This window comes from Euprymna scolopes, chromosome 46 (genome assembly GCF_053919585.1).
Source record: "Euprymna scolopes isolate OS-2025 chromosome 46, ASM5391958v1, whole genome shotgun sequence".
NCBI classification, from domain to species: Eukaryota; Metazoa; Mollusca; class Cephalopoda; order Sepiida; family Sepiolidae; genus Euprymna; species Euprymna scolopes.
The window spans coordinates 206,669,890-206,695,667 of record NC_136527.1 but is presented as its reverse complement, the minus strand read 5'-3'; the positions used below and the strand labels follow the sequence as shown (position 1 = coordinate 206,695,667).

At 27.8% G+C, this 25,778-nt stretch overlaps 1 protein-coding gene across 1 annotated transcript; it reads left to right on the top strand.

Annotated features, from left to right (window-relative positions):
- Positions 1-614: 614 nt before the first annotated feature.
- On the top strand, positions 615-25,381 carry LOC145270399 (uncharacterized). Its single transcript, XM_080126044.1, has 2 exons — positions 615-1,026; positions 22,222-25,381. The coding sequence occupies exon 2, from the start codon at positions 22,553-22,555 to the stop codon at positions 23,822-23,824; it is 1,272 nt and encodes a 423-aa protein (XP_079982170.1). The 5' UTR covers positions 615-1,026; positions 22,222-22,552; the 3' UTR covers positions 23,825-25,381.
- The last annotated feature ends 397 nt before the right edge of the window (positions 25,382-25,778 follow it).

Genomic DNA, 25,778 nt, shown 5'->3' with positions numbered 1-25,778 from the left:
GCCCCCTTTATCAAAGTGGCACTCTGCCTATTTTGGAGTGATATTGCAATAAAAAACATAAATTTATTATTAGAAATATACATTAAAAAAATAATATATATATATATATATGTATATATATATATATATATATATATATATATATATACATGTGTGTGTATCTGAATATATATAAATATATGCAATGTATCTGAATATATAATAAGTATATATTTTAACATATATATATATATAAGAAGATATAGATATATGTTTTAAGATATACACACACACACATATATATTAAAGATATATATATCTATATATATATATATATACATAAAGGTATATATATATATATATATATATATATATATATATATATATATATATATATATATATATATATATATATGAGAATAAAATAAAAATACCAACGATGGTTGACGTTATGTTGTTATATATATATATATATATATATATATATATATATATATATATATATATATACACTACTTTAATTGAAATACAGATATATTTACATAATATATATTTGCATAATGTATATTCAAACATTTATATAAACTGTTCTTGGCCGTTAGCATATAAGTAACGCAGAACAAAGATATCTTAGTTTTATTCTTTTTTCTCATTTTTAATCATGTTAGTCTTATGAATGGACAATACGTTGATAGGAAAACGTTTTTTTTTAACACGTAATTAACGGACATTTAAAAACGGACAACGTTTCATTATAACGTTTTATCTTTTTTAATCTTTTTTAATCTTCATATATTTTCATTTTTAACTTTCAATTTTTGTTCATCCATTTTTAAAATCCACGTTTCAATCGTGTATTTGATTTTTTTAACTTTTTCCATATTCATTTATTCTTGGATTTCTTAATGAATTGGACATTTGAAATTGTATTAATTTTGTAAAGAAATCCCTACAAATTGACCAAATTTTCAATTTTTGACATAAACAAAAAAGAAATCATCCAAATTTTTTATTGCCGTTTTTGTATTCAATTGTTTACAACGAAAGGTAAGATTGTTTTTCGATATTTTATTACTTTTAACAATGCAATGCATTTTACGTCAGTGTTTTTTTTTTTTTTTTTTTATTCTATGAACTTCTCGATTTCCTCTTTGCCGGATCAGTTTTACTTACAGAAATTTAAACGGTAAAGAAATTGAAATGATAAAATGTTGTTTTTCACTTTAAATGACTGTCGACTGTGAAGTCATTTTAACGTTCAATATTTTAAATCGGTTCCTTCAAAATTGTGTACCGAAATTTATGTGTATAGCAATTTACTATCTAAAAAAATATCTTTTAATTTTATTTGGAAACTAAAAATTTGGTACTCATGCAGAGAGTGATCCGTGCTGAAATAATGTTATTATTTAAAAAGTCATTCTTAACATGGGGAGGGTGTTTTGTACGTATTCTGTACTTTAACCTTACAATTGAATAAAAAAAAAAACATATAGAACTTCAATTAAACGTGGAAATACGATTTAAAAAATAGTGCGGATCACTTTCTGCATAGCACCAAAGATTTATTTGTTTTATAAATGGATCCGGAATTGAACAAACATTAATTAAACAAACCTTTTTTTTCCTTTCAGATTAAATTAAAATTTAACTTTTTGGTGCTTGTACATAACACGGACCGTGCTGAAATAGTAACGCTATTATTTAAAAACCTATGGTGAGCGGGAACATAAAATAATATTCTGTAGTTTCATATAAAATTTAATAAACATCAAAAACCATGAGAATTGAATTCAACCTGAACATCCTTTAATAAGTAAAAGGCAATGTAATCTGTAAAAAAGATTCGGAATAAGTGTTTCTAATTATTATTAAAATATATATGAAACAAATATGAAACGGAATAAGTGTTTTTAATTATTAAAATATATGGAAGTTTCTAAAAATATATATTAGTTGAGAAGAAAACAAGCAAAAAGATTTTTAAAAATCAAATATCTAACAAGTAGACTTTTTTATTTTAAAGTTTTATTTGTTTCGAAAATAAAATGATGTCGAATTGCAAAGTTAAAAAGAAAACATCGCCGACAAGTATAAATGTCTATCTGCAGTTTTTGTTTTCATGATTGAAGTGATTATCGAGACTTCCCAGTTGAATGTTTGAATGTCGGCCATCTTGTCGTTCTAACTTACCAACTCGCCATTACTTGTGTTTTTTAATTAAATAGATGCTTTAAAACATGCTCAACCACACACACACACACACACACACACACACACACACACACAAACAAAATAAAACTATCCAGGTAGGTAAAAAAAAAAGCACGACCATCGTAAGAGATGGTCTTTCAGCTGAAAAACGACGTCATCGTCGAGGTTCTAGCAAGCAAGATAATTGACACACTTAGACTGTCAATGAGCAGGAATTTTTACAGAAACCTTCAAAGTTGAATTTAATAAAAGTAAAGAACACAATGATTTATATTGACAATCCTCCAATATTAATAAATGGTGGGGGGGATTTGTTTGTGTGTTAAAAAGCAATTGACCATTTCGTTGGATTATGGATTTTAAGGTGCCGGGAAAACTCGTCTCCGGAAAACTCGTCTCGGAAAAACTCGTCCCCTTTCGCTAGGTAGGAAAACTGGTCCCTTATTGAATAAATATCGATTGAAAACACATTTTATGATCGTTCTTGAAGGAGATATTGTTTTTTAAAATAAACTATACCCCCCCCCCATAATATTTTTAAAAAATATTTTTACTTGTTTAATGTTTTTTTTTTTGTATTTTTAATAAAAGCGTTTATTATGTTCATAAACGAGACCGCATATTTTTTTTATATTAATATAAAAAAGAATTTACTAATATACTGTTGTTTATAAAAGGGTAAAATCGATTTTTCTACCTCGCCGACTATGTTGTTTATTTAATTTATTTGGAATCGTTTATTTGGTAAAGAAAAAAAAAAAAAAATGTCGAGTGTTACGGGAGAACGAGAAATAATGCCCGGTGGTCTTGATAATCGCTAAAAAATAGAAAATTAAAGAAATTACTGAGGGAGATTTGGTTTTAAAAAGAAAATAATAAATTTTAATATTTTTTAAAATATAATTTAGAGAGAGGGGGATAAAACCTATATCTCCCTTCGAAAAGCAACCAACAAAAAATGATAAACGATAGCGGAGTTTTCAATAAAATTGATTAATAAATTTATTTAGTGATTACTTTCTCTCTTAATGATTGATTTTAGAATTTTGAAGTAAAAATGTAAATTGAAAATGAGTTAACGAGAGATTGTTAGCACATGGCATCTCTCGCGCCAAAAAAATATTTCGCTTTTAATTTATTAGTTAATTTTTGCAAAATTTGACAGGACGACAATAAATGTTGATAATTGATAAAATCATAATTTTAAATAACGCATGTGTGCATTTGGTATGACAAAACAAAAACATAACAACAAAAAAACTATCCTAATTAAAAAACAAAACCAAAAGCGTAACGAAGAATCGAATCGCTCCCTGTTTTTTAATTTGTTTTTTTTTTATTGTTTTTATGACTCCAAAAAACATCGTTAAAATAAGAACAAAAAAAAAAATTGTAATTAACTTTGTATGAACATAATAAACGCTTTAAAATAAGTTAAACCACTAAGAACTTAGCCAGTTAGGTAGAAAACGGACACTTAGAAAATCGATTTTATTTTTTAAAAAAAATCGAAAAAACATTAAACAAGTAAAATTATTTTTTTTTTAAATATTAGGGGGGGGGGGCTATAGTTTATTTTAAAAAACAATATCTCCTTCAAGAACGATCATAAAATGTGTTTTCAATCGATATTTATTCACTAAGGGACCAGTTTTCCTACCTAGCGAAAGGGGACGAGTTTTCCGGAGACGAGTTTTCCGGAGACGAGTTTTCCCGGGACGAGTTTTCCTAAATTCGGATTTTAAAGATTAGAATACGGTCTTTATCTACTTATAAATTACATTTAAAAAGAAAAGGAAGGAACATTTTTTACTAATATTGTCGTTCTCTTTGCGACAAAAAATGTTTATAAGGGAATTCGATGAACTGAACTCCATAGCGTTTTTAGAATTATTTAATCAAGAAATTCAAGTTTTACGGTATCGCTTTTATTAAATTGTTAGGTGAAAGTACAGAATATTTACAACACACTCTCCATGTTAAATGATAAGTTTCATAATTTCACTTTTTTTTTAATACGTTCTGAAAAAACGTACTATTAAGAAAGAGATAAACATTTGAAATAACGCGCGTTTTTTTTGTTTTTTTTTTTGTCTCAAAAATTTCATGACCTCACTTTGCTGTATTTTCTTTTTAAGAATTTAATAGCGCCGTCGTATGAAAAACAATGAATTCAGGAATATCGTATGTAAAATACGGCATTACTGAAAAATGCTATTTATGTAAACATTTGAACATTATTTTACTCTTATTTAACTATTTTGAACTGAAACTAACAATAAATACTATAAATTTGAATTTAACCTGAAACTCTTATCTAAATAAACAACAACAACAAAAACACGGTTCGTAAACTGCAGAAGTTCCAACAGAAGTTTAATTTTTTTAAATTTTTTGCTAACAATATACAGTGAAAATTGAATTTAACTTAAAAATCCAGCACTTAAGTCCCGGCAAAGTTCGACAACTCTAGAAGGGTCACATCAGTATTTTACACCGTCAAATCATGAATTATTAGTTTTAAAATAAAAAATATGTAATTAATATAAAATATATAATTAAGAAAATTTCGACGAATTATTTAAAGCATAAGACAACATTTTAAGACATTTTTAATTTTCAAAGTTTTATTTTGTATAAATTTATATTTATTACGTGGTTCATTACTTCAGATTTTATTTTGTTCGTTTTTCTGTTAAGACAATAATACACTTTCTAAAGAATTGTTTAATTTTACTGTTAAATAAATAGTTATAAATATATAAAAATGTATATTTTGTTCGTTTACTTTATTTAATTAAGTGCTTACTTCCAATATTTAAATATTTTTTTATATTAATTACATATTTTTTAAAAGTTTAATAATTTTTATATTAAAGCTAATAATTCGTAATATTCGTGATTTGACGGTGTAAAATACTGACGTGTCCCTTCAAGAGTTGTCGAACTTTGCCGGGACTTAACCGCAAGACTGCCGAAAATCCTAACGAAAATAGTACGGTCTGTATTCTGCATATATTGAAGAAAAATATAGCATTTTAATTTGCATCGTGCAGGCATGTTCGTAATTTTGGAAAAGGAGGAGGTAACAACCGTTTGTTAATACAGAACAACTATTTTTAGCATCTATAGTCGACCACAGGTGAATTGATATTAAATAAGAAGGAATTGTTGAAATAAATTATCGTATTTTTAGCAAAATGCGCAGTTATTAATTTTTTTTTTATATCGTTTCGTCAAAGTATTTCACGCTTAATAGCATATTAGCAATATTTGGCCACTAAAAGAAAAATAATTTATTTAAAGGTTTTTCGTAAAATTACTGAAAATATTGTTTTGCTAATCTGAAAGATAATAATTACTATAAACATATTTCAAACCTTATTTCAAATTATTTACGGTAAATGTTACCTTACGTTACAACAGAACACCGACCACTAATTTGTTTTTAGGGTATTCGAGGTCGCTGACAACGAATCTGATAATCAAACCCACAGCAAATTTACCGTTTGCATGGTATGAACCCCTAGACCTTGGTACTATTTTGTGCCATTTCACTGCCTTCGGTAGTGTTTTTCTTACATGATACGTTCGCGTGCGAACTAGCGTAGTGGGGTGTCGTATCACATCGCGTAGGAATCTTTCAAATAAGAAAGTTTTTAAAAAAATTGTTTTTTTTTAATTTATCAAAAAAAAGTTTTCACCGGCGGTTTGCAAAAATAAAAACGTTGTCAGCGACCTCGAATACCCCTAAAAAACAAATTAGAGGTCGGTGTTCTGTTGTGGCGTAAGGTAACAGTTACCTTATTTACATTAAAAGAAAAAAAAATCCAAAAAAGAATGGACGTTTGTTCAGGGTGACACCCCACCCCCTCAAAAAAAAAAAAATAATAATAAAACGGACCCCAACTCTAATTAGGCCTCGTTTCTTAGTGTTTTGTCTGAATGAAATGAATTTTTTTTTATTGAAATTAATGACGCCGTCGTACGAAAAAAAAAACACACACACACACAATTCATTCATGAATATATTATGTGAAATACGGCATTACTATGAGGTATAAAAAAGTATATTTATGAATTTTTTCAATCCTGAAAAATGCTGTTTATGAAAACATTTAAAAATGATTTTACTGTTATATAAACATTACGAAACAATTTGTTCAATAGTAAATTGAAATAGCGTTATTAAAACCCCAAATCAGAAGAGGAAGGCATTTCGAACTTAAACTAACAATAAATACTATAAATTTGAATTTAATCTGAAACTCCTATCTAAAAAAAAAAACGGTTCGTAAACTGCAGAAGTTCCAACAGAAAAGTTTGTTTCTGTTTTTTTTTTTGTTTGTTTTTTTTTTCTGACAATACACGGTAAACATTGAATATAATTTGAAAATCCTAACAAAAAATAGTACGGTCGGTATTCTGTATATGCTGAAGAAATTTTTAAAGAAATTAATGGCGGCGTCGTATGAAAAACAATAAATTCAGAAATATATTAAATGGTATGCGGTATTACCATTAGGTGTTTAAAAAAAAAAGATGTATATTTTTTTTATCCCGAAAAATGCTTTGAGAAAACATAGATTAAATAATAATTGTATCGTTAAAGCAAAAACTACGGTTCGTAAATTGCAGAAGTTCCAAGGGAATAGTTTTTTATTCATCTGCAATATATGAAAGTTGTACGTCCTCTGTATTTTTTTTTATTTTCGTCTGCTTAATGTTTTTCTACAGATTATTATCGAATGGTCACTAATGTACCAGATTATCCCAAATATTTTTTTAAAAGAAATAACATTTTTAAGGGGTGCTCCGTTTCTAATTCAACGTTCTAACAAATCGATGCCCCATTTAGGGCAGTCTTGCACTCTTGCACTTTACGCCCGGCCAAGTCGAAAGTAAGTTCGACAACTCTAGAAGTGTCATATTAGTATTTTACACCGACAGATCATGATATTACGGAAACATATTTAAATATTTTTAAAAATATTTTATTTCAATTTTTATGCTTTCTTTTTTTACGCACAGCAAAGTTTCACAGTTTTAATATTTTTAAATTATTATTTATTAAAAGTGTACGGCACTTTGTTTAATTTTCAAAGTTGTTTTATTTTCGGAAGTCTTGCAGTTAATCCTGGCAAATTCGAAAGTAAGCCCGACAACTTCAGAAGTATCACATCTGTATTTACACCGTCAAATCACGATATTATGAATTATTAAAGTTTTAAAACATAAAATTAAAAATAAATATTTAATAAAAAAGTATTTAAAAATGATTTAAATATATTTTATTTTTATTTTCTTTTATTACGCACAGCAAAGTTTCACTTTTTTTTTTTAATAATGTTTTTATTATTTAATTTGAGGATAAAACTCTGAAATACGGATATTACAAATTATTAAAGTTTTATCCCGATATTACGAATTATTAACGTTTTCAAATATTTTAAAAAAAATATTTCGATATTTTAAAATATTTTTTAAATATTTTATTTCGTTTTACGATTTACACAAAGTTTCCGTTTTTGTTATTATATTTTGTTCTGTTAAAACAATAATACACTTTCTAAAATTGTTTCTTTTTTCCTGTTAGATAAAGACACGCATTTCCACGAATTATTAATACACTTTTTAAAGAAATGTTTAATTTTCAAAGTTGTTTTATTTTGTATAAATTTATATTTTGTTACGTGGTTCACTGGTTCATTACTTCAGATTTTGTTTTGTTCGTTTTTTTGTTAAGACAATACACTTTCTTTTCATTTTTCTGTTAAATAAATAATTACAAATATATAAAAATATATAAAAATGTATTTAATCAAGTGATAGTATAAAATACTGATACGACCCTTCTAGAGTTGTCGAACTTACTTTCGACTTTGCCGGGTGTAAGTGCAAGACTGCCTCATTTTGGAAGCATCGACTTTTTTTTTTTTTTTTTTGGGCCAAATGTAGCCCTTTATTGGCATTTTTTTGAAAGCCAAACAGCTTTTTTAGAAAGTCAATATTTGCGAAATTTAGCCGAAAAAAGTCGATGCTTCCGAAAATAGAGTATCGATTTACGGAAACTTAATATTAGAAACGAAGCACTTAAAAAAAAAGTTAAATAATGAAATGTGTTTTTGTATGTTTTATTTCATTTATTTATTTGGTTATCCTGACGCTCCGCACTTCTTTGTTTACCTTGGAAGTGATGTCACACAAATCTTATAATACGGATTGTTATAATTGTAAAAATAATTTGTTTTGTTTTTCTTTCATTTTGAGCTTCTTTTTTCTCCCGTTTAACTTTTTTTTCTACAATTAATAAACCAGTTTACAAGTAAAAAAATAATTTGTTTTACTTGTATAATTTTTTTAACAGGTGCTTATGCAGTTTAATTAACCGTTTTAACATAAGTAACGTGCCGACATTAACCAATCAGAAGAACTGTTTATTATTTTACACAGCTTCTCACCAAATGTAAACGGGTAATTTTAAAGAATTTTCGATGGTAGAAAGGACCCCCCCCCCAAAAAAAAAAATCGTTGCCACAAAGTGGGTGATCATTTTACGTTAAATTATTATAGAAAAGTGATGCTCCACTTTTTAAAACTAACATTTCTTCATATCTTGGAAACTACTCGTTTGCCGTAATTTTAAACGTTATTTTCGTTTTCAGCGACCCCGAAAACCTGCAAGAGTGGTAATTTTAAAGGAATTTTCGAGGGTGGAGTAATTCTTCATATTTACCTTTTTTTTTAAATTGAATTGTTAGGTGAAAGTGCAGAATAGTTACAATACACCCTCCCTTCTCCATGTTAAATAATAGGTTTCTAAATAATAGCGTTAAAAATAGCTCGGGTCGTAAAGTGCAGGAGTACCTATAAAAGGTAACGCCGGATCGGAAAAAGAGCTCAAAATGAAAATAAAATAAATAAAATAAATTCTCCGCTCAAAATAAGAAATGGGAGAAAAAAAAGTTATACGGGAGAAAAAAGGAGCTCAAAATAAAAGAAAAATAAAACAAATTATTTTTACAATTGTAGCCATCCGTATTATAAAATTTGTGTGACGTCACTTCCAAGGTAAACAAAGAAGTGCAGAGCGTCAGGATAACCATTTATTTTATAATCTGGTTGATTAGTGACATTTCATTAATAATTCGATTAAAAAATAAAAAAAACGCAAAAAAAAAAAAAAAATTACAAAGGGTGGAGGGTACCGCTTACGTTCGCCACATAAATAGATTTGGACATCGAAATATTAAATTGTCAGTGAAACCAATCGTTTCTATTTTATTTTCACGTCGCAATAATAAATATATTTAAAATTCCAGCAAACGATTAGTTTCCAAGATATGAAGAATTTTACATAAATTGAGCACCCACACGTTGACGCTCTTCCAACAAAAATTCGGCAAATGTGTATCTCAGCGGCGTAAATTCAAGTTTTACACTAATGGTGGCCATAAAGTGGGTGATCATTATACGTTAAATTATTATAGAAAAGTGATCCCCCACTTTCTTTAAACTAACATTTCTTCATATGGAAACTACTCGTTTGCTGGAATTTTAAACATTATTTTCGTTTTCAAAATCCTCAAAAACTTATAAATGTCTTAATTGTCCAGTTTTTTTTTTCTATAGTGTAAAAAGTCGATTGTCTGCCCCTTGCTGATCTTATATTCCAAACATTCCCAATAGGTGTCGCTAGCAGAGTATCATTCAAAAACAAGACGGCGTGAAGTTTTTCTTCGATAAAATGTCTCATATTTGATTTTCTTAAATAAATAAAAAAAAACTACTTGATCGATTTACGTGACTTTTGGAATATGACATCTTCATGCAGTGACAAGTACGTTCATTATAAAGATTTTTTTTCAGATTTTTATAGTAAAAAAGATTACTTGTGGACCATTTATAGACTTGCACCAAATATTTTTTTTAATCCCGGAAAACAATGTAAAAACATTAATTATTAATGAAAACAAATTTCGAAGATAATTAGCGAAAATGAAGTTGTGCCAAGATTTTCAAAACTTTCAGAAAATAACTCCCTTCTTACAATTCGAACTCTTCGTTTTTTTTTTTATTTAGCAAATCTCAATTCTCGTTAATTGTATTCGAAACGTATTTTCATTTATATTTAATTGCATCGTTTTTCGTAATTTTTGGATATGTCCATAAGTGTTACATGGTAATTAAGTGTATACCATTGGTTTTACTTGAAAGTTTCTATAATGCAGAGTACACATTTTGGGGTGCACAAACTTTCAAAAAATATTTGCCAGCCATTGTTAATGACAAATTTCAATTTAGCATTCATATCTCTGGCATAAAAATATTTTTGTCCAGAATTCCCCTACATTAAAAACAAATACCAATGCGTGTTTAGATTAGTGATCTTTTAAACAAACGCATTTAAGAAAACAGAATTACGTGCTTACCTGTTGTGTCAAAATTATTATAATGTAAAAAAAAATACGAAAAAATATCCAGTAAAATGATACTAGTAGAATAGAATATAAAATTTATCGAAAATCTTTGGGTTGTTTTAAAAATGGAATGAAAATTAAAATTTCGTTCCGTTTTCATCTTTTCTTTTTTTTTTAAATCGCTCTAGTCTCACATTTTACTTAAATGGTTGAAAAACAAAATATACTTTTCAAGTAAGGAAGTTTAGATTTCTTAAAACATGCCCCTTCTACCACTCATTCATACAGAAACAACATATTTTTTTCTTTTTTTTTATTGGGCATTGACACATAGTTTGCGCAGCCTTACATTCAACATTTTTCTCTAAAAGTACAGTGTTTGACGTTATTAATTCTCTATTTTATCGTTTTTCATAATTTTTAGATATATCAATTACTGTTACATAATTAAGTGTATATCATAGGTTTTATTTTAAAATCTATTTTTCGAATTTAAATCTAATAAAAAAATCTTATAATAATTTGAGAAAAATACTTGTTAAATTTGAAATATTTTTGTTTTGTATTTCGGATCCAGTTATGGAAAAACTGCTTTATTTTATTGTAAAATAAATTCACAAAATGAAAGTTTCTCTAATTATTTTTCTATACTCCAGAGAACACATTTGTTGGTGATAAAAAAAATAATTGCCAGCAATTGTGAATAAAACATTTCAATTTATCATTTCTATTTCTGGTATAAAAATGTACCATTTCTATTTCTGGTATAAAAGTGTACCATTTCTATTTCTGGTATAAAAATGTACCATTTCTATTTCTGGTATAAAAATGTACCATTTCTATTTCTGGTATAAAAAATGTACCATTTCTATTTCTGGTACAACAATGTATCATTTCTATTTCTGGTACAACAATGTATCATTTCTATTTCTGGTACAACAATGTATCATTTCTATTTCTGGTACAACAATGTATCATTTCTATTTCTGGTACAACAATGTATCATTTCTATTTCTGGTACAACAATGTATCATTTCTATTTCTGGTACAACAATGTATCATTTCTATTTCTGGTACAACAATGTATCATTTCTATTTCTGGTACAACAATGTATCATTTCTATTTCTGGTACAACAATGTATCATTTCTATTTCTGGTACAACAATGTATCATTTCTATTTCTGGTACAACAATGTATCATTTCTATTTCTGGTACAACAATGTATCATTTCTATTTCTGGTACAACAATGTATCATTTCTATTTCTGGTACAACAATGTATCATTTCTATTTCTGGTACAACAATGTATCATTTCTATTTCTGGTACAACAATGTATCATTTCTATTTCTGGTACAACAATGTATCATTTCTATTTCTGGTACAAAAATGTATCATTTCTATTTCTGGTATAAAAATGTATCATTTCTATTTCTGGTATAAAAATGTATCATTTCTATTTCTGGTATAAAAATGTATCATTTCTATTTCTGGTATAAAAATGTATCATTTCTATTTCTGGTATAAAAATGTATCATTTCTATTTCTGGTATAAAAATGTATCATTTCTATTTCTGGTATAAAAATGTATCATTTCTATTTCTGGTATAAAAATGTATCATTTCTATTTCTGGTATAAAAATGTATCATTTCTATTTCTGGTATAAAAATGTATCATTTCTATTTCTGGTATAAAAATGTATCATTTCTATTTCTGGTATAAAAATGTATCATTTCTATTTCTGGTATAAAAATGTATTTCTATTTCTGGTATAAAAATGTATTTCTATTTCTGGTATAAAAATGTATTTCTATTTCTGGTATAAAAATGTATTTCTATTTCTGGTATAAAAATGTATTTCTATTTCTGGTATAAAAATGTATTTCTATTTCTGGTATAAAAATGTATTTCTATTTCTGGTATAAAAATGTATTTCTATTTCTGGTATAAAAATGTATCTCTATTTCTGGTATAAAAATGTATCTCTATTTCTGGTATAAAAATGTATCTTTTCTATTTCTGGTATAAAAATGTATCTTTTCTATTTCTGGTATAAAAATGTATCTTTTCTATTTCTGGTATAAAAATGTATCTTTTCTATTTCTGGTATAAAAATGTATCATTTCTATTTCTGGTATAAAAATGTATCATTTCTATTTCTGGTATAAAAATGTATCATTTCTATTTCTGGTATAAAAATGTATCATTTCTATTTCTGGTATAAAAATGTATCATTTCTATTTCTGGTATAAAAATGTATCATTTCTATTTCTGGTATAAAAATGTATCATTTCTATTTCTGGTATAAAAATGTATCATTTCTATTTCTGGTATAAAAATGTATCATTTCTATTTCTGGTATAAAAATGTATCATTTCTATTTCTGGTATAAAAATGTATCATTTCTATTTCTGGTATAAAAATGTATCATTTCTATTTCTGGTATAAAAATGTATCATTTCTATTTCTGGTATAAAAATGTATCATTTATATATATATTTTTGTTCCAGAATTCGATTACAGTAAAACAAAACAACCAAGAACCACCTGATTCTGGTGTAGATTAGTGGTCTTATAAATTAACACATTTCACATGAAACAATATTACATACTTACCTGTCATGTCAAAAGAAGTCTAAATTTCAAGAATTACGTAAAAATGATTCAGTAAAAATACTTTCAAGTGAAATAAAATTTCTTGAATTATTGCGTTTTTAATGTTTTTAATGTGGACGAGTTATGAGACCAGTTCAGTATGAAAAACTGGTTTATCTCACTTGACTTACATTGACTTAAATTAAGGCCTAACCTTTTTAAACAGAACGTAATTATGGACGATTTTTTGTTTTAAATATATCTAGCACATTTACTGGATCATGAGTAAATCTTTTAAACATATGTTAATTTCGACATAATGTTTTCACCTGAAATGTGTTGGGTTTAAACGATTACGAATCTACACAAACACTTTATATTTTCTCGTAATTATTTTCTATAAGTTAATTTGATATATTTTTTAAATTTATTCTAATTTCGACATGATTAGTAGGTATGTCATGTTTTCATTTGAAATGCGTTTATTTAAAATATCATTAATATAAACACCGAACAATATTTCTGATGTGCATAGCCATAACGAAACGAATTTATCATATTTTAAAAGTCATGTAAATGTATAAGGTAGTTAAAATATTTTAGGGAAAACTATCTTAAGCGATTAATGGGGATTCGCAGGCATCACAATATAAAGCCAATAAGCACGGCTTATTGTTGAGTTATCTTTCTTTACTGATATTTTTAGTAGAGGATCATAGATAATTTCTACAACACCTATAAAATGTGATTTTCTTATTTAAAAACAACACTATTTGAAAAATGTACGTGATGTTTGGAACATATTTTCGTTTCGTGAAAACATCATGTGAAAAAATAGTAGTCTGAACATCCGTTTTTATTGTAAAACAAATTAACAAATTGGCATAAAATAAAACGTGAAACATTTGTAAACAATTTTTTAACTTGTGTTTTACGAACATAAGTAATACTTGATTTGGATTGCTTGAAGTTTTACATTTCCAACGTGTCTTCGAGTCTGTAAAAATTACGATGTTGAGGAGAAATTAATCCAATTGAAGTTTTCCGAGCGGCTGCTTTTGAAATTAGATTTTTTAATGTTTTAAGTTGAACGCCAATGTTAATAAAAAACGATGTGTTCTTTTTTCGTTTACATTACAAACTTTAGTAGACACACGACCAAAAATGTGTCATATCTTAACTTTTTACAAACTATTACGCGCATAAAAAATATACTTTATAAAATTCCGAGCGGCTTTGGCGGGGAGGAGATATATTTAACGGGATCTCTAATCTGTTTAAATTTTCAATAACGATTAACATTGACGTTTGAGTGAAAACACGAAAAAAACTCATTTCCCCAAAACCTGTCGGAAAAATCATTCATAAATATATTTTAATTACGTTTGGTTAAAGAAATTTAGAATTTTATGAAACATAAATGAAAAAAAATTCATATTAATATTTTATGTTTGGTTAAAAGAATTTGAAAAGCCTCTTATATATATATATATATAATCACAGTGGCGGTTACTGTCTAAGATTAGTGGGGGTGCTGTTTTAAAAAAAAATACCTGTTTTTATATTGTAAAAAAAATAAAACAAACATAGAAACTATACATAATTTATAGGTATGCACACGTATAAAAATACATTAACTTAAAGGAATCCTAAATAGATGTAAATATTTTACTTATTATATTCATTTAAAAGTAAACTCCATTTTTCTTGTTTTAATTTGTGAGAAAAGATTGATAATTTTCTCCTTAACTTCTGAATGACTGCTGAACCTTTTTTTCAAATGAAAGCACTGCGAGTGCATTTAGTCTTTCGCAACACATGGTGCTCCTTAGAAAAGTTTTTACTCTTTTCAGAGTTGAAAAACAACGTCCTACCTCTGTAGTCATGGGAATAGTCAAGATAATATTTATGAGTTTTGTGATTTCACAAAGAACATCGTTTAAATTGTTTTCCAAAATAAATTTCAGGAGATCAGTTACTTTGCAATACTCATGGATATCTGACTTATTATAAAATATTTCTAGCTCAGTTTCAAACTTTTCTTTGTCAATCATGGGATATGCTTCAGCTAGAACGTTTTTCTTAGAACTAGCAAAGCTTTTCTTGTAAAATAATTTAGCAAGTATTAAATGTTTAGTTGAAGAATATCTGACCGTTATATCAACAGATATATAGTCACACAGTTCTTTAGCGTCGCCCTTGACTGTTTTTGAAGGATTTTCACAGTATTTGGTGTTTCTTATCTCTAAAATAGCAGTTTTGAAATTTGTTATGTATTTATTGACTTTATATATGCTAATTTCCTGAGAAATAATTTCAACATGAGACATAATTTTATGAAATAGCTCAAACCAAAATATGACTATTTACTCGTTCAAATATTTCAGAATTCCTGTCGCTTCTGCAACGGTCTCATCTACATATGATGTTGACTGAATTTCAGTGACAGTTTTTAATGCTTGAACATTTACATGAACTCTATGTATGTTAAAGTTCCACCTTGTGGCGGATGGACGTGGAATGCTTTAATCCAGATGCTTCTTGAGAATGGACAGACGCTGTGGTGATCTAGAAAAAGTCGGAATAGCTAAATGTTAGAGATAAATATTCTAGCATTTCGTGTAATGCTTTCTGCATTTCTCATTAAATTAAGTTGATGCGCATAACAGTGTGTGAAATGTGCATTTCTATAAACTGCTTTTATTTTCGCCTGAACCCGGCTTTTTGCCTTTCATGACATTAGCACCATCAAATGTCTGAGCTATCAGTTTTTGGCGATTCCCTTGAAGGATTATATCTAATTGTTGTAGAATACATTTTGATATCCCATAAGCGGTTTGGTTTTCTGGAATAAAGAATCGCCAAAAGCGTTCAAGCATTTTCCATCCAAGACGTACCGTAAAACAATGATCACGTAGAAATAAAAAAATAAACGTGTATCCATAATGTTGAGTAGAAATGACTTGGGGGTGCTGCAGTAGCAGTGTCAGAAATTTCGTGAAAACTATTGAATAATTCCACCCGCTATCTTATGAAGCTTATAACTCCTCGAAAAATGTAATACAAGCCCTATTTTTTTTTCAATTCAAGAAGCAAGGACCACGGTTTCATTAAAAAAAACACCGGGTTTTCTTTGAAGAGTTTTAAACTTCTAACTTTATAGGTGAGTTTCTAAAAACACTACTTTTTTTGTTTTAAATTTGAATATATTATTTATTTATCTTTTATCTTCAATTTGTGATATATAAAACTTTGGTACATTATTTACTTTTTAATAGACATTTGAAAATGGGGGGGGGGCTGTGAATTAAAAAAAAATGTTTGTCTAAAATATTATATTCAGTTTATTAGAAAGAGCATAAAATTTCACAGTGACCCTGAAAATATCGTAAAAATAGAATCAATAGAAACATTTTGATAGATTTTTAAAGTTTAAAAATTGAAAAATACTGAACTCGTAACATTCAATTAATTTCATTACTATTTTTAAAAGTATATTTCTATTACTTTTTATACAACTTTAGTAGTTTATTTTGGAAGTATAATTCATAAAGAAAATAAACAACCCACCTTTAAAAGAGAAATTACGAGTTTTTTTTATATTTTATTTGCAGTTTCGTGTTAGGGGTGTCAAAGATTCCTACAAAAATTTTGATACACCTAGTGCTGCAGTTCCGCAGGCACAAGCCGCCACTGATTATATCCCAAAATTACGAAAATCGATAAGGGTAAAAATTATTAAAGAAAATAGAACATGGATTTGGAAAAAAAACGGTCGTAATACAGGAGGGCTCAAAAGGGGGATAATTTTGCGTTTTGATTTAAACAAGATGGCGGAAATTTTGCACTTGTTAACACGATTAAAGTTGTTTTGTTTAATAATGCAGTAATATTTAAGTAATTTTTTCAGAAGAGATGAATAATTTAAATGAAACATTTTTTCGAATTAAAACAACATTGGAGGGTCAACAACAAATTAATAATTTAAATGAAACATCTTTCGAATTAAAACAACATTGGAGGGTCAACAACAAATTAATAATTTAAATGAAATATTTTGCGAAATAAAGTAATATATATGATTGATCCCTTGAAAAATAAAAAAATAAAATTGGTATTATAGTAAATTCGAGAGAGTTGATGCAGTGATTGCAGGTGATTAAATGACTTACTGACTAGATTTTTTTTTTAACGAATGATAAAAAGTAAATTTTTGTATGGTTTCAAATGTTAAAAACTTCAAAGACTATATATTGAGTATTTGAATATGTATGGCTAGGTTCCCTTCCTCTTATTTGGATACTTTTCTGGTACCAAAGGTACTAAAGTTTTTTTTCTGATAAAATACAAAAATAAATTATCAAATAACTTTTTAAATATGGTCACTAAAACTAGATTGCAAGCTAGGTCTGGGCAGTCCTCAGAACTAATGAGTTCCCCTAGGGCTTACCCCCCAAGGAGGTCGGAGATGTCTCGACAGGGTCAAGCCGTTGTCATTAGTAATATAGAAGTAGGAACTCCTTCTTTCGAAGTGGCAAATGGGACTTGTTCGGCCGAAAATAATTTTAAGGTTGCTCCTTGTGGAGCACCCTTATGTAAAACTTGTAATATTCTTATAACATCTAAAGAATATATGTCAAATGTGACTAATAAAATTTATTATGTTATAAATCATTCTAAAGAAGATTTGTCATGTAGGTCCCAAAATTTGGTCTACCTGTTGTCCTGTAAAAACTGTAATTTACAATATGTAGGAGAAACTGTAATGCCTCTAAATAAACGCATGAATTTGCATAGGACTAGCACTAAGGGATGTATTCATGTTGTTAAACATTTTAAAGAAACCTGTAGCCAGTCGTCTTTTTCCGTACAAATAATTGAAAAATTTAAATGTAACGGATATAATAGTCTAGGTAATGTAGATAACGATATCCTAAGAATGCGTCAGGATAAGGAAGACGATATAATTAAAAAAATGCGAGTAATTTACCCATATGGGTTGAATAGTAAAGTTTAAAAAAATAACATACAAGATTCTGAAATTATAGGTAGATTATATCCAGCTTTGCCTCGCTACGGTATTAGAGATAGAACTCATGTTAATAGAAATAATAGAAAATCAGTTATTTCATGCGAGGATTTTTTTAGTAAAATTAAAGATATCATTATAAATAAAATTTATGAGCCGGTCAATTATATAAGAAAATTGCTTAATCAAACAAAAAAGAATGTTTTGAAGGAAATAGCATCTAAAATATTATTACAACCGGATATGATATATAAGGACTATTTCATTCAATGGTAGTAATATATTCTAGATATAATTGACACTAAATTATGTAAGCCACCAGTGAACGATATAAAAAAGAAACCTAAAAATGTTTGTAGTTTTGTATGAAAATAAAGGTTTTGATGATGTAAATTTACCTAAAATATTTAATAAACAAAAAAATATACAATTACTACCAAATGAGTTCCAGAAAAAAGATCAATTTCAATAGTTACATATAAACTAGGGCCAACAATAGGCAATAAGATTTTTAATTATAAGAAAACGGTAGAACATATAAATATAAAAGATAATAATATAAAGATTCCAGAATGTGAATGTAATTCCTCTCCGTTCTGTAATAATGAGATAAAACATGTAATTACATGAGATTTAAATATAGTAAATAATCCTAAATAAGAAAACTACTTAGTAAGGGTCCAAATTATAGAGAACCTAAATCCCTAAATTACACTAAATGCGTTAAAGAAGTAACTAAAGCACTAGAAGGTTTTATTATGTCAATGGTAAATAAATATAAATTAGCACAGTCTACGTTTGATGCATGGAAAAATAGTATACTTGAATGCGTAAATAAAAAGGTTAAACATATAAAACAATTTAAACTCCCTAGAAAAACTAATCCTCTTTTAAAAAAATCAGAAATACGGGAGGAACTTAAAATACTTCAAGAAAAGTTTGTAATAGTTCCGATTGATAAAGCGGCCAACAATATAGCTTTTATATGTAAAAAATATTATATACAATGTTTATTGATAGAAGTAGGACTTATAGGAAACGATTCGGATACTTATAAAGTAAGTAATAGTAATTTAGATAGCATTATTTTGAAAAATAGTATTATTAATGAAAAAGTAGGATTAAAGTTAGAAGATAAACACAAAAATCTTCCATGTATGTATTGGATACCTAAAATGCATAAAAATCCAGTTGGTGCTAGATTTATTGTAGGTTCAAAGACGTGCATCACTAAACCTCTAAGTAAAGCTATATCTAAAATATTTAAATTAATTATAAATCAAATAAATAATTTTCATCTGAAAAGTAAATTCTATAGTAATATAAATCTATTTTGGGTAGTAAATAATTCCAAACTAGTGAAAGAAAAATTAGATAAAATAAATTCCAGAATAAAAGCAAAATCAATAGCTACTTATGATTTTAGTACACTATATACTAAAATTCCGCACGAAAAACTTATAAAAGAATTAAATGATACTGTAGATTTGGCTTTTCAAGGTGGAAAAGGTAAATATATAGACTTTTCAAACTCTAAAGCTTTCTGGTGTAAAAATAAAAATAGCAAAACTAGTGTTTCTAAAGGTATTTAAAAAATACTTGTAAGTCATCTTATTAAAGAATGCTATTTTAAAATAGGAAATAAAATATTACTCCAAACGATAGGTATCCCAATGGGATTGGATCCTGCACCATTTTGGGCAAATTTGTATTTACATAGACTCGAGTATATATATATATATATATATATATGTCATCATTATTAAAAACAGATATATCTAAAACATATAACTTTCATGGGTGTAGGAGATTTATAGATGACCTTATATGCATAAACGATAATGATGAATTCGAAAAAAATAAACATCTTATATATCCAAACGAACTAAAATTGAATTGTGAACATAGAGGACAACAGGCTACATTTCTGGATTTAGATATAAAAATTGGGGATGGGATTTTTCTTTATAAAATATTTGATAAAAGAAACGCATTTCCCTTTAAAATAGTACGTATGCCCCATAAGTATAGCACCTGCCCTGTTTTTGTGTTTTATGGAACCATTATGTCAGAGTTTTTGAGAATAGCTCGCGTTACTCTAAAATTAACAGATTTTATACCACCAGTTTCTAGCTTAGTAATAAGGATGATAAAACAAGGTGGAGATAAAAATAAAATATTTAAACAGTTAAATAGAGCATTTGTTTGTTATCCTGATGCTTTTGAATCGTTTCAGATAAACCAGACTATATTAATAAAGGAAATCCAAAACTATATTAGCAATGTATAAAATGTATTTATAATTACATATAATAAATTTATAGATAAAAAAAATGTATATACGTAAAAATAAAATATTTTTAACCTTTATATATCTAATTTTAAATAAATAAAAATGTAAATATACAAACTACTAATTATAGTGGGGGTGATAAGTAGTTAAATGGATTAATCCAAATCTTATAAATACAAGACTGATAAATTAAAAAATGTATCCATTTTAAATGTGGAAATTGATGAATCGCACAGGTAAGAAATTCATTTTTATACTATGAAAAGGTTAGTAATTGCAATTAAGAATAGGAAATTGGATAAAATTTTTGTAACATGTCTTCTTCCTAAGATTAAGGGTGGTAGTGTTTGATCAACACTGCTGGGGAGCCATGATGTAATATACTGTTTTGTTTTTAAATCCCCGAAACAGTGTTTCATGGTAAACAACTGATGATCCCTTGAAAAATAAAAAAAATAAAATTGGTATTATAGTAAATTCGAGAGAGTTGATGCAGTGATTGCAGGTGATTAAATGACTTACTGACTAGATTTTTTTTTTAACGAATGATAAAAAGTAAATTTTTGTATGGTTTCAAATGTTAAACTTCAAAGACTAATATATATATATATATATATATATATATATATATATAGAGAGAGAGAGAGAGAGATAACTTTATATGGAATTATCATTAAGCAGATAGTTTGAATATATATATGTGTGTGTGTGTGTGTGTGTGTGTGTGTGTGTGTGTGTGTGTCATAGCATGTTTCTTGTTTTTACATTATAATTTACCTTTGAACATGTCGTAATCAACGGTTGTATTGTGGCTATAAAGTCCGACAACGAAGAAACTCCAAACCGGATGTTTTGTCAGGATTTACTCTGACTCTTTTTACCTTGCCTTTATTAAAGAATTAACAAAGCAGCAGAGTGGAGCTATTCGTTTATAGTTGATGAATATTATTAGAATATTAAAATATTTCAAATTTTAACAAAGAAAGTCTGAGATATTCATCGTAGTTATGATTATATCGATATAAAATTAACCTCCTGGCCATTGCTGAGAAGATAACCTGCGCAGTTTAGTTTATGGGATAGAATAAGGAGGGTAAGAATAAAAAAAGCAAACATGTCACAATAGTCACAAGAAAAGCATCAGCTGATGATTACTGAAAAACAATCAGAAATTTTATGATTATAACAATTTAAGTGATTCTTCTTAAGCATCATGATTGTATCAATATAAAAGATATTCATCATAGTTACGACTGTATCAATATAAAAGATATTCATCATAGTTACGATTGTATCAATATAAAAGATATTCATCATAGTTACGATTGTATCAATATAAAAGATATTCATAATAGTTATGATTGTATCAATATAAAATATATTAATCATAGTTATGATTGTATCAATATAAAATATATTAATCATAGTTATGATTGTATCAATATAAAATATATTAATCATAGTTATGATTGTATCAATATAAAAGATATTCATCATAGTTATGATTGTATCAATATAAAAGATATTCATCATAGTTATGATTGTGTCAGCATGAATGTGAAATCTCTACATAATTTTCATAAAGAGTCAAACAAATTCCATAACGATAAAAAATAAAAAAATATTTTATTACAAAAATCACTTAAAAAATATTGGCAATAAATGAAATAAATTAATGTTTTCTTTGCAGATGTTCCTGCTTGAACGCTTTTGTTGAATCTGAACTAGTATGTGAATTTTCCTCTTCTTAAAAAATACATATAGTGCAACATATGAGCCACACAAAAGAAAACTTTTATTTTTGTACAATGTGTGCATCGATTTTTTTCTCAGAAATAAAATCTAATGCGACATATGACAAAGCTGAGGATTCGTGTGAAATGTTTTATTCTGATGAATCAAATTCAGTAAAACATAAGGATTGGTGTTAAATTTTTTGTTCTCGATTATCAAATCTAGAGAAGCCTGTAAGAACTCTTTCTGGAGAAACCAAATCTAAGGAACGAAATCTAGCGATACATATGAGTACTAACACTGGAGAAAAGCTATATTCTTGGGAACAGTATCAATATAAACGTTCTAATAAACAAAATCAAGCGATGCATATGAGTACTCACACTAAAGAAAAGTCGTATTCTTGGGAACAAGGGGAATATGTCTGTTCTGAGAAACCAAATCTACCGATCCATACGAGTACTCACACTGAGGAAAAGCAATACCCTTGGGACCAATGGGAGTATTCACGTTCTGAGAACCCAAATCTAGCGATGCATATGAGTACTCACACTGGGGAAAAGCCGATTTCTCGTGAACAACATCAATATTCACGTTCTGAGAAACCAAATCTAGTAATGCATATGAATACTTACGCTAGAGAAAAGCCATATTCTCGTGAACAATACCAATATTCAAGTTCACAGAAACCAAATCAACCGATGCATATGAGTACTCAGACAGAACAAAAGTCATATTCCCGGGAACAATGTACATATCCACGTTCTGATCATTCAAATCAACCGATGCATATGAGTACTCACACTGAAGAAAAGTCGTATTCTTGGGAATATGCCTGTTCTGAGAAACCAAATCTACCGATCCATACGAGTACTCACACTGAGGAAAAGCCATCTCATTGGGAACAATGGAAATATTCACGTTCTGAGAAACCAAATCCAGCAAAGCATATGAGTACACACACTGGAGAAAAGCCATATTCTTGGGAACAATTGGAATATTCTCGTCCTGAGAAACCAAATCTAGCGAAGCATATCAGAACTAACACTGGAGAAAAGCCATATTCTTGTAAACAATGTACGTATTCATGTTTAACTCCATCAACACTAGAGATACACGTAAGAACTCACACTGGAGAAAGACCATTTTCTTGTGGACAATGTCAATGTTCATTTTCAACTCAATCAAATCTAGTGAGTCACGTAAGAACTCACACTGGAGAAAGACCATTTTCTTGTGGACAATGTCAATCTTCATTTTCAAGTCAATCAAATCTAGTGATACACTTAAGAACTCACACTGGAGAAAAGCCATATTCTTGTGAAATATGTGATTATTCATTTTCACAAAAATCAAATCTAGATAAACATATGATAACTCACACTGGAGAAAAACAATATTCCTGTGGATTATGTGATTATTCAAGTGCACGGAAACAAGAGCTTACGAGGCACATGAAATTACACATTAGGGGAAACCCATATTCTTGTAAAAAATGTGTATATTCATGTTTTACTAAACAAGGTCTAACAAAACATATGAGACACCATAAAATGTGAAAGTTAGATTTATGTGAACAATGTTAATATTAAAGTTCTCGTAAAAAAAATCTTGCTACACCTTTCAGAACTCGCACTTGATTATCTTGTAAGATTAGCTATTAATCAAAAACAAATAAATGCTTACTGGAAATAACTTGAATGATAACTTAACATTGTCCTTGGATGTCTTCAGGCCCTCTTTATAGGTTATTGTGGGAGCCTGCAATGTAGATACTTCTCATTATAAAATGAGCTATTAATAAAAACATCATCAGATAATCATATATAAAACATAATATGAAAAAATACAAACAAATGCTGCACCCAAGATAAGACAGAAATGCGTTTCAGATATAAAGTCTTGATAAAATCTATGCAGATCCATGTGTTTCCATCATTTGTAGCAACAAAGAATAGAGAATTAAGAACTCATAAAACCCATGGATTTTTTATCAAAAGCAAGTTTTTTGCTATCAATACTCCAAATTTGTAGCAAATAAAATAACATCCTGGCTGAGAAATTAAAGAAAAGAAAGCGATGTCACTGCAAAGAAAAATAATTCACTTGTTCGACCCCAAAATAACTGTCGGCGACGAAAGTCTTTGTTTTCAATTAAAACAAAAATATCGGCTCTCATAATTAAAAAAGAGAATCACAATTGGCTTCATTCAACAAAGCATCAGAAACGCATCTTAAACTACACTACCATTCATTAGAAATGTGGAAGCAGATGGTCAATAAGTGCAGAGTATGGAAATGTAGAGAAGAGCTCAGTTGTCAAATGTCAAACTACGAGAATTACAACGACCGAAATAAAGAGTTACTGCTGCTATTCAACATTGTAACATACAACACCCTGTGTCTGGAGATTAACCAGATATCTTAAGCTTCATAACTTTAAATTATGACTCCCTCAATTGCAATAACAACGGCCACCCTAGCACAAAACAAGACAACATATTGAAAACGGAAGCTCTTGAATAGACCGATTTGTTGCAGAAATATTGTTTCAGATAAAACAATTTATCGCCTCTTACAGTGCTGTGACTGCTGGAGAGCATAACCTGAAGGCTCATTATCTTCTTGTATATAATAAGAGACACAATTTCAACCTCTGGACAACAAAAGATGGCACATAAAAACTTATTATGTTTACGTCCTTAGCCATTACGTTACCTTTGACAGGACCCCTTCACAATGTAACTAACGACTGCAATTACATACACATTATTTCGTTATATTAAAAAATTACATTTAGTCCGAGGAGCGCCATGATCATCATCGTTCTAATTTAAAAAGGAAGTAGATAAAATTTCACCCTCACTTACACGTACACATAATCTTACGTCTTTAATCCGACAAAATAATGATTTCTTCCTGTTAAATATCCGTCGCCACTGATTGGATGAGAACTATTCATTCTACAATTCTGACATTCGGTTATACCACCAAATATACGAACACTTATCAACTATTAAAACGCTACCATTTTTTAAAGATATTTTTTCAATGAACTAAAAGAAAATGTTTTACAAATAAATCCTTTTTTCAATGACTTTTTTAAAAATATTTTTTCAGTGAAGTAAAAACAAATCCATTTCTTTATTGACTTTTAAAGATATTTTTTCAATGAATAAAAAATTATTTTACAAAAATAATCCTTTTTTTTCAATGATTTTTTAAAGGATATTTTTTCAATGAATAAAAAATTATTTTACAAAAATATTCCTTTTTTTTTCAATGATTTTTAAATGATATTTTTTCAATGAATAAAAGATTATTTTACAAAAATAATCCTTTTTTAATGATTTCTTAAAAGATATTTTTTCAATGAATAAAAAATTATTTTACAAAAAAAATCCTTTTTTTTCAATGATTTTTTAAAATATATTTTTTCAATGAATAAAGAAATTATTTTACAAAAATATTCCTTTTTTTTCAATGATTTTTGAAGATATTTTTTCAATGAAT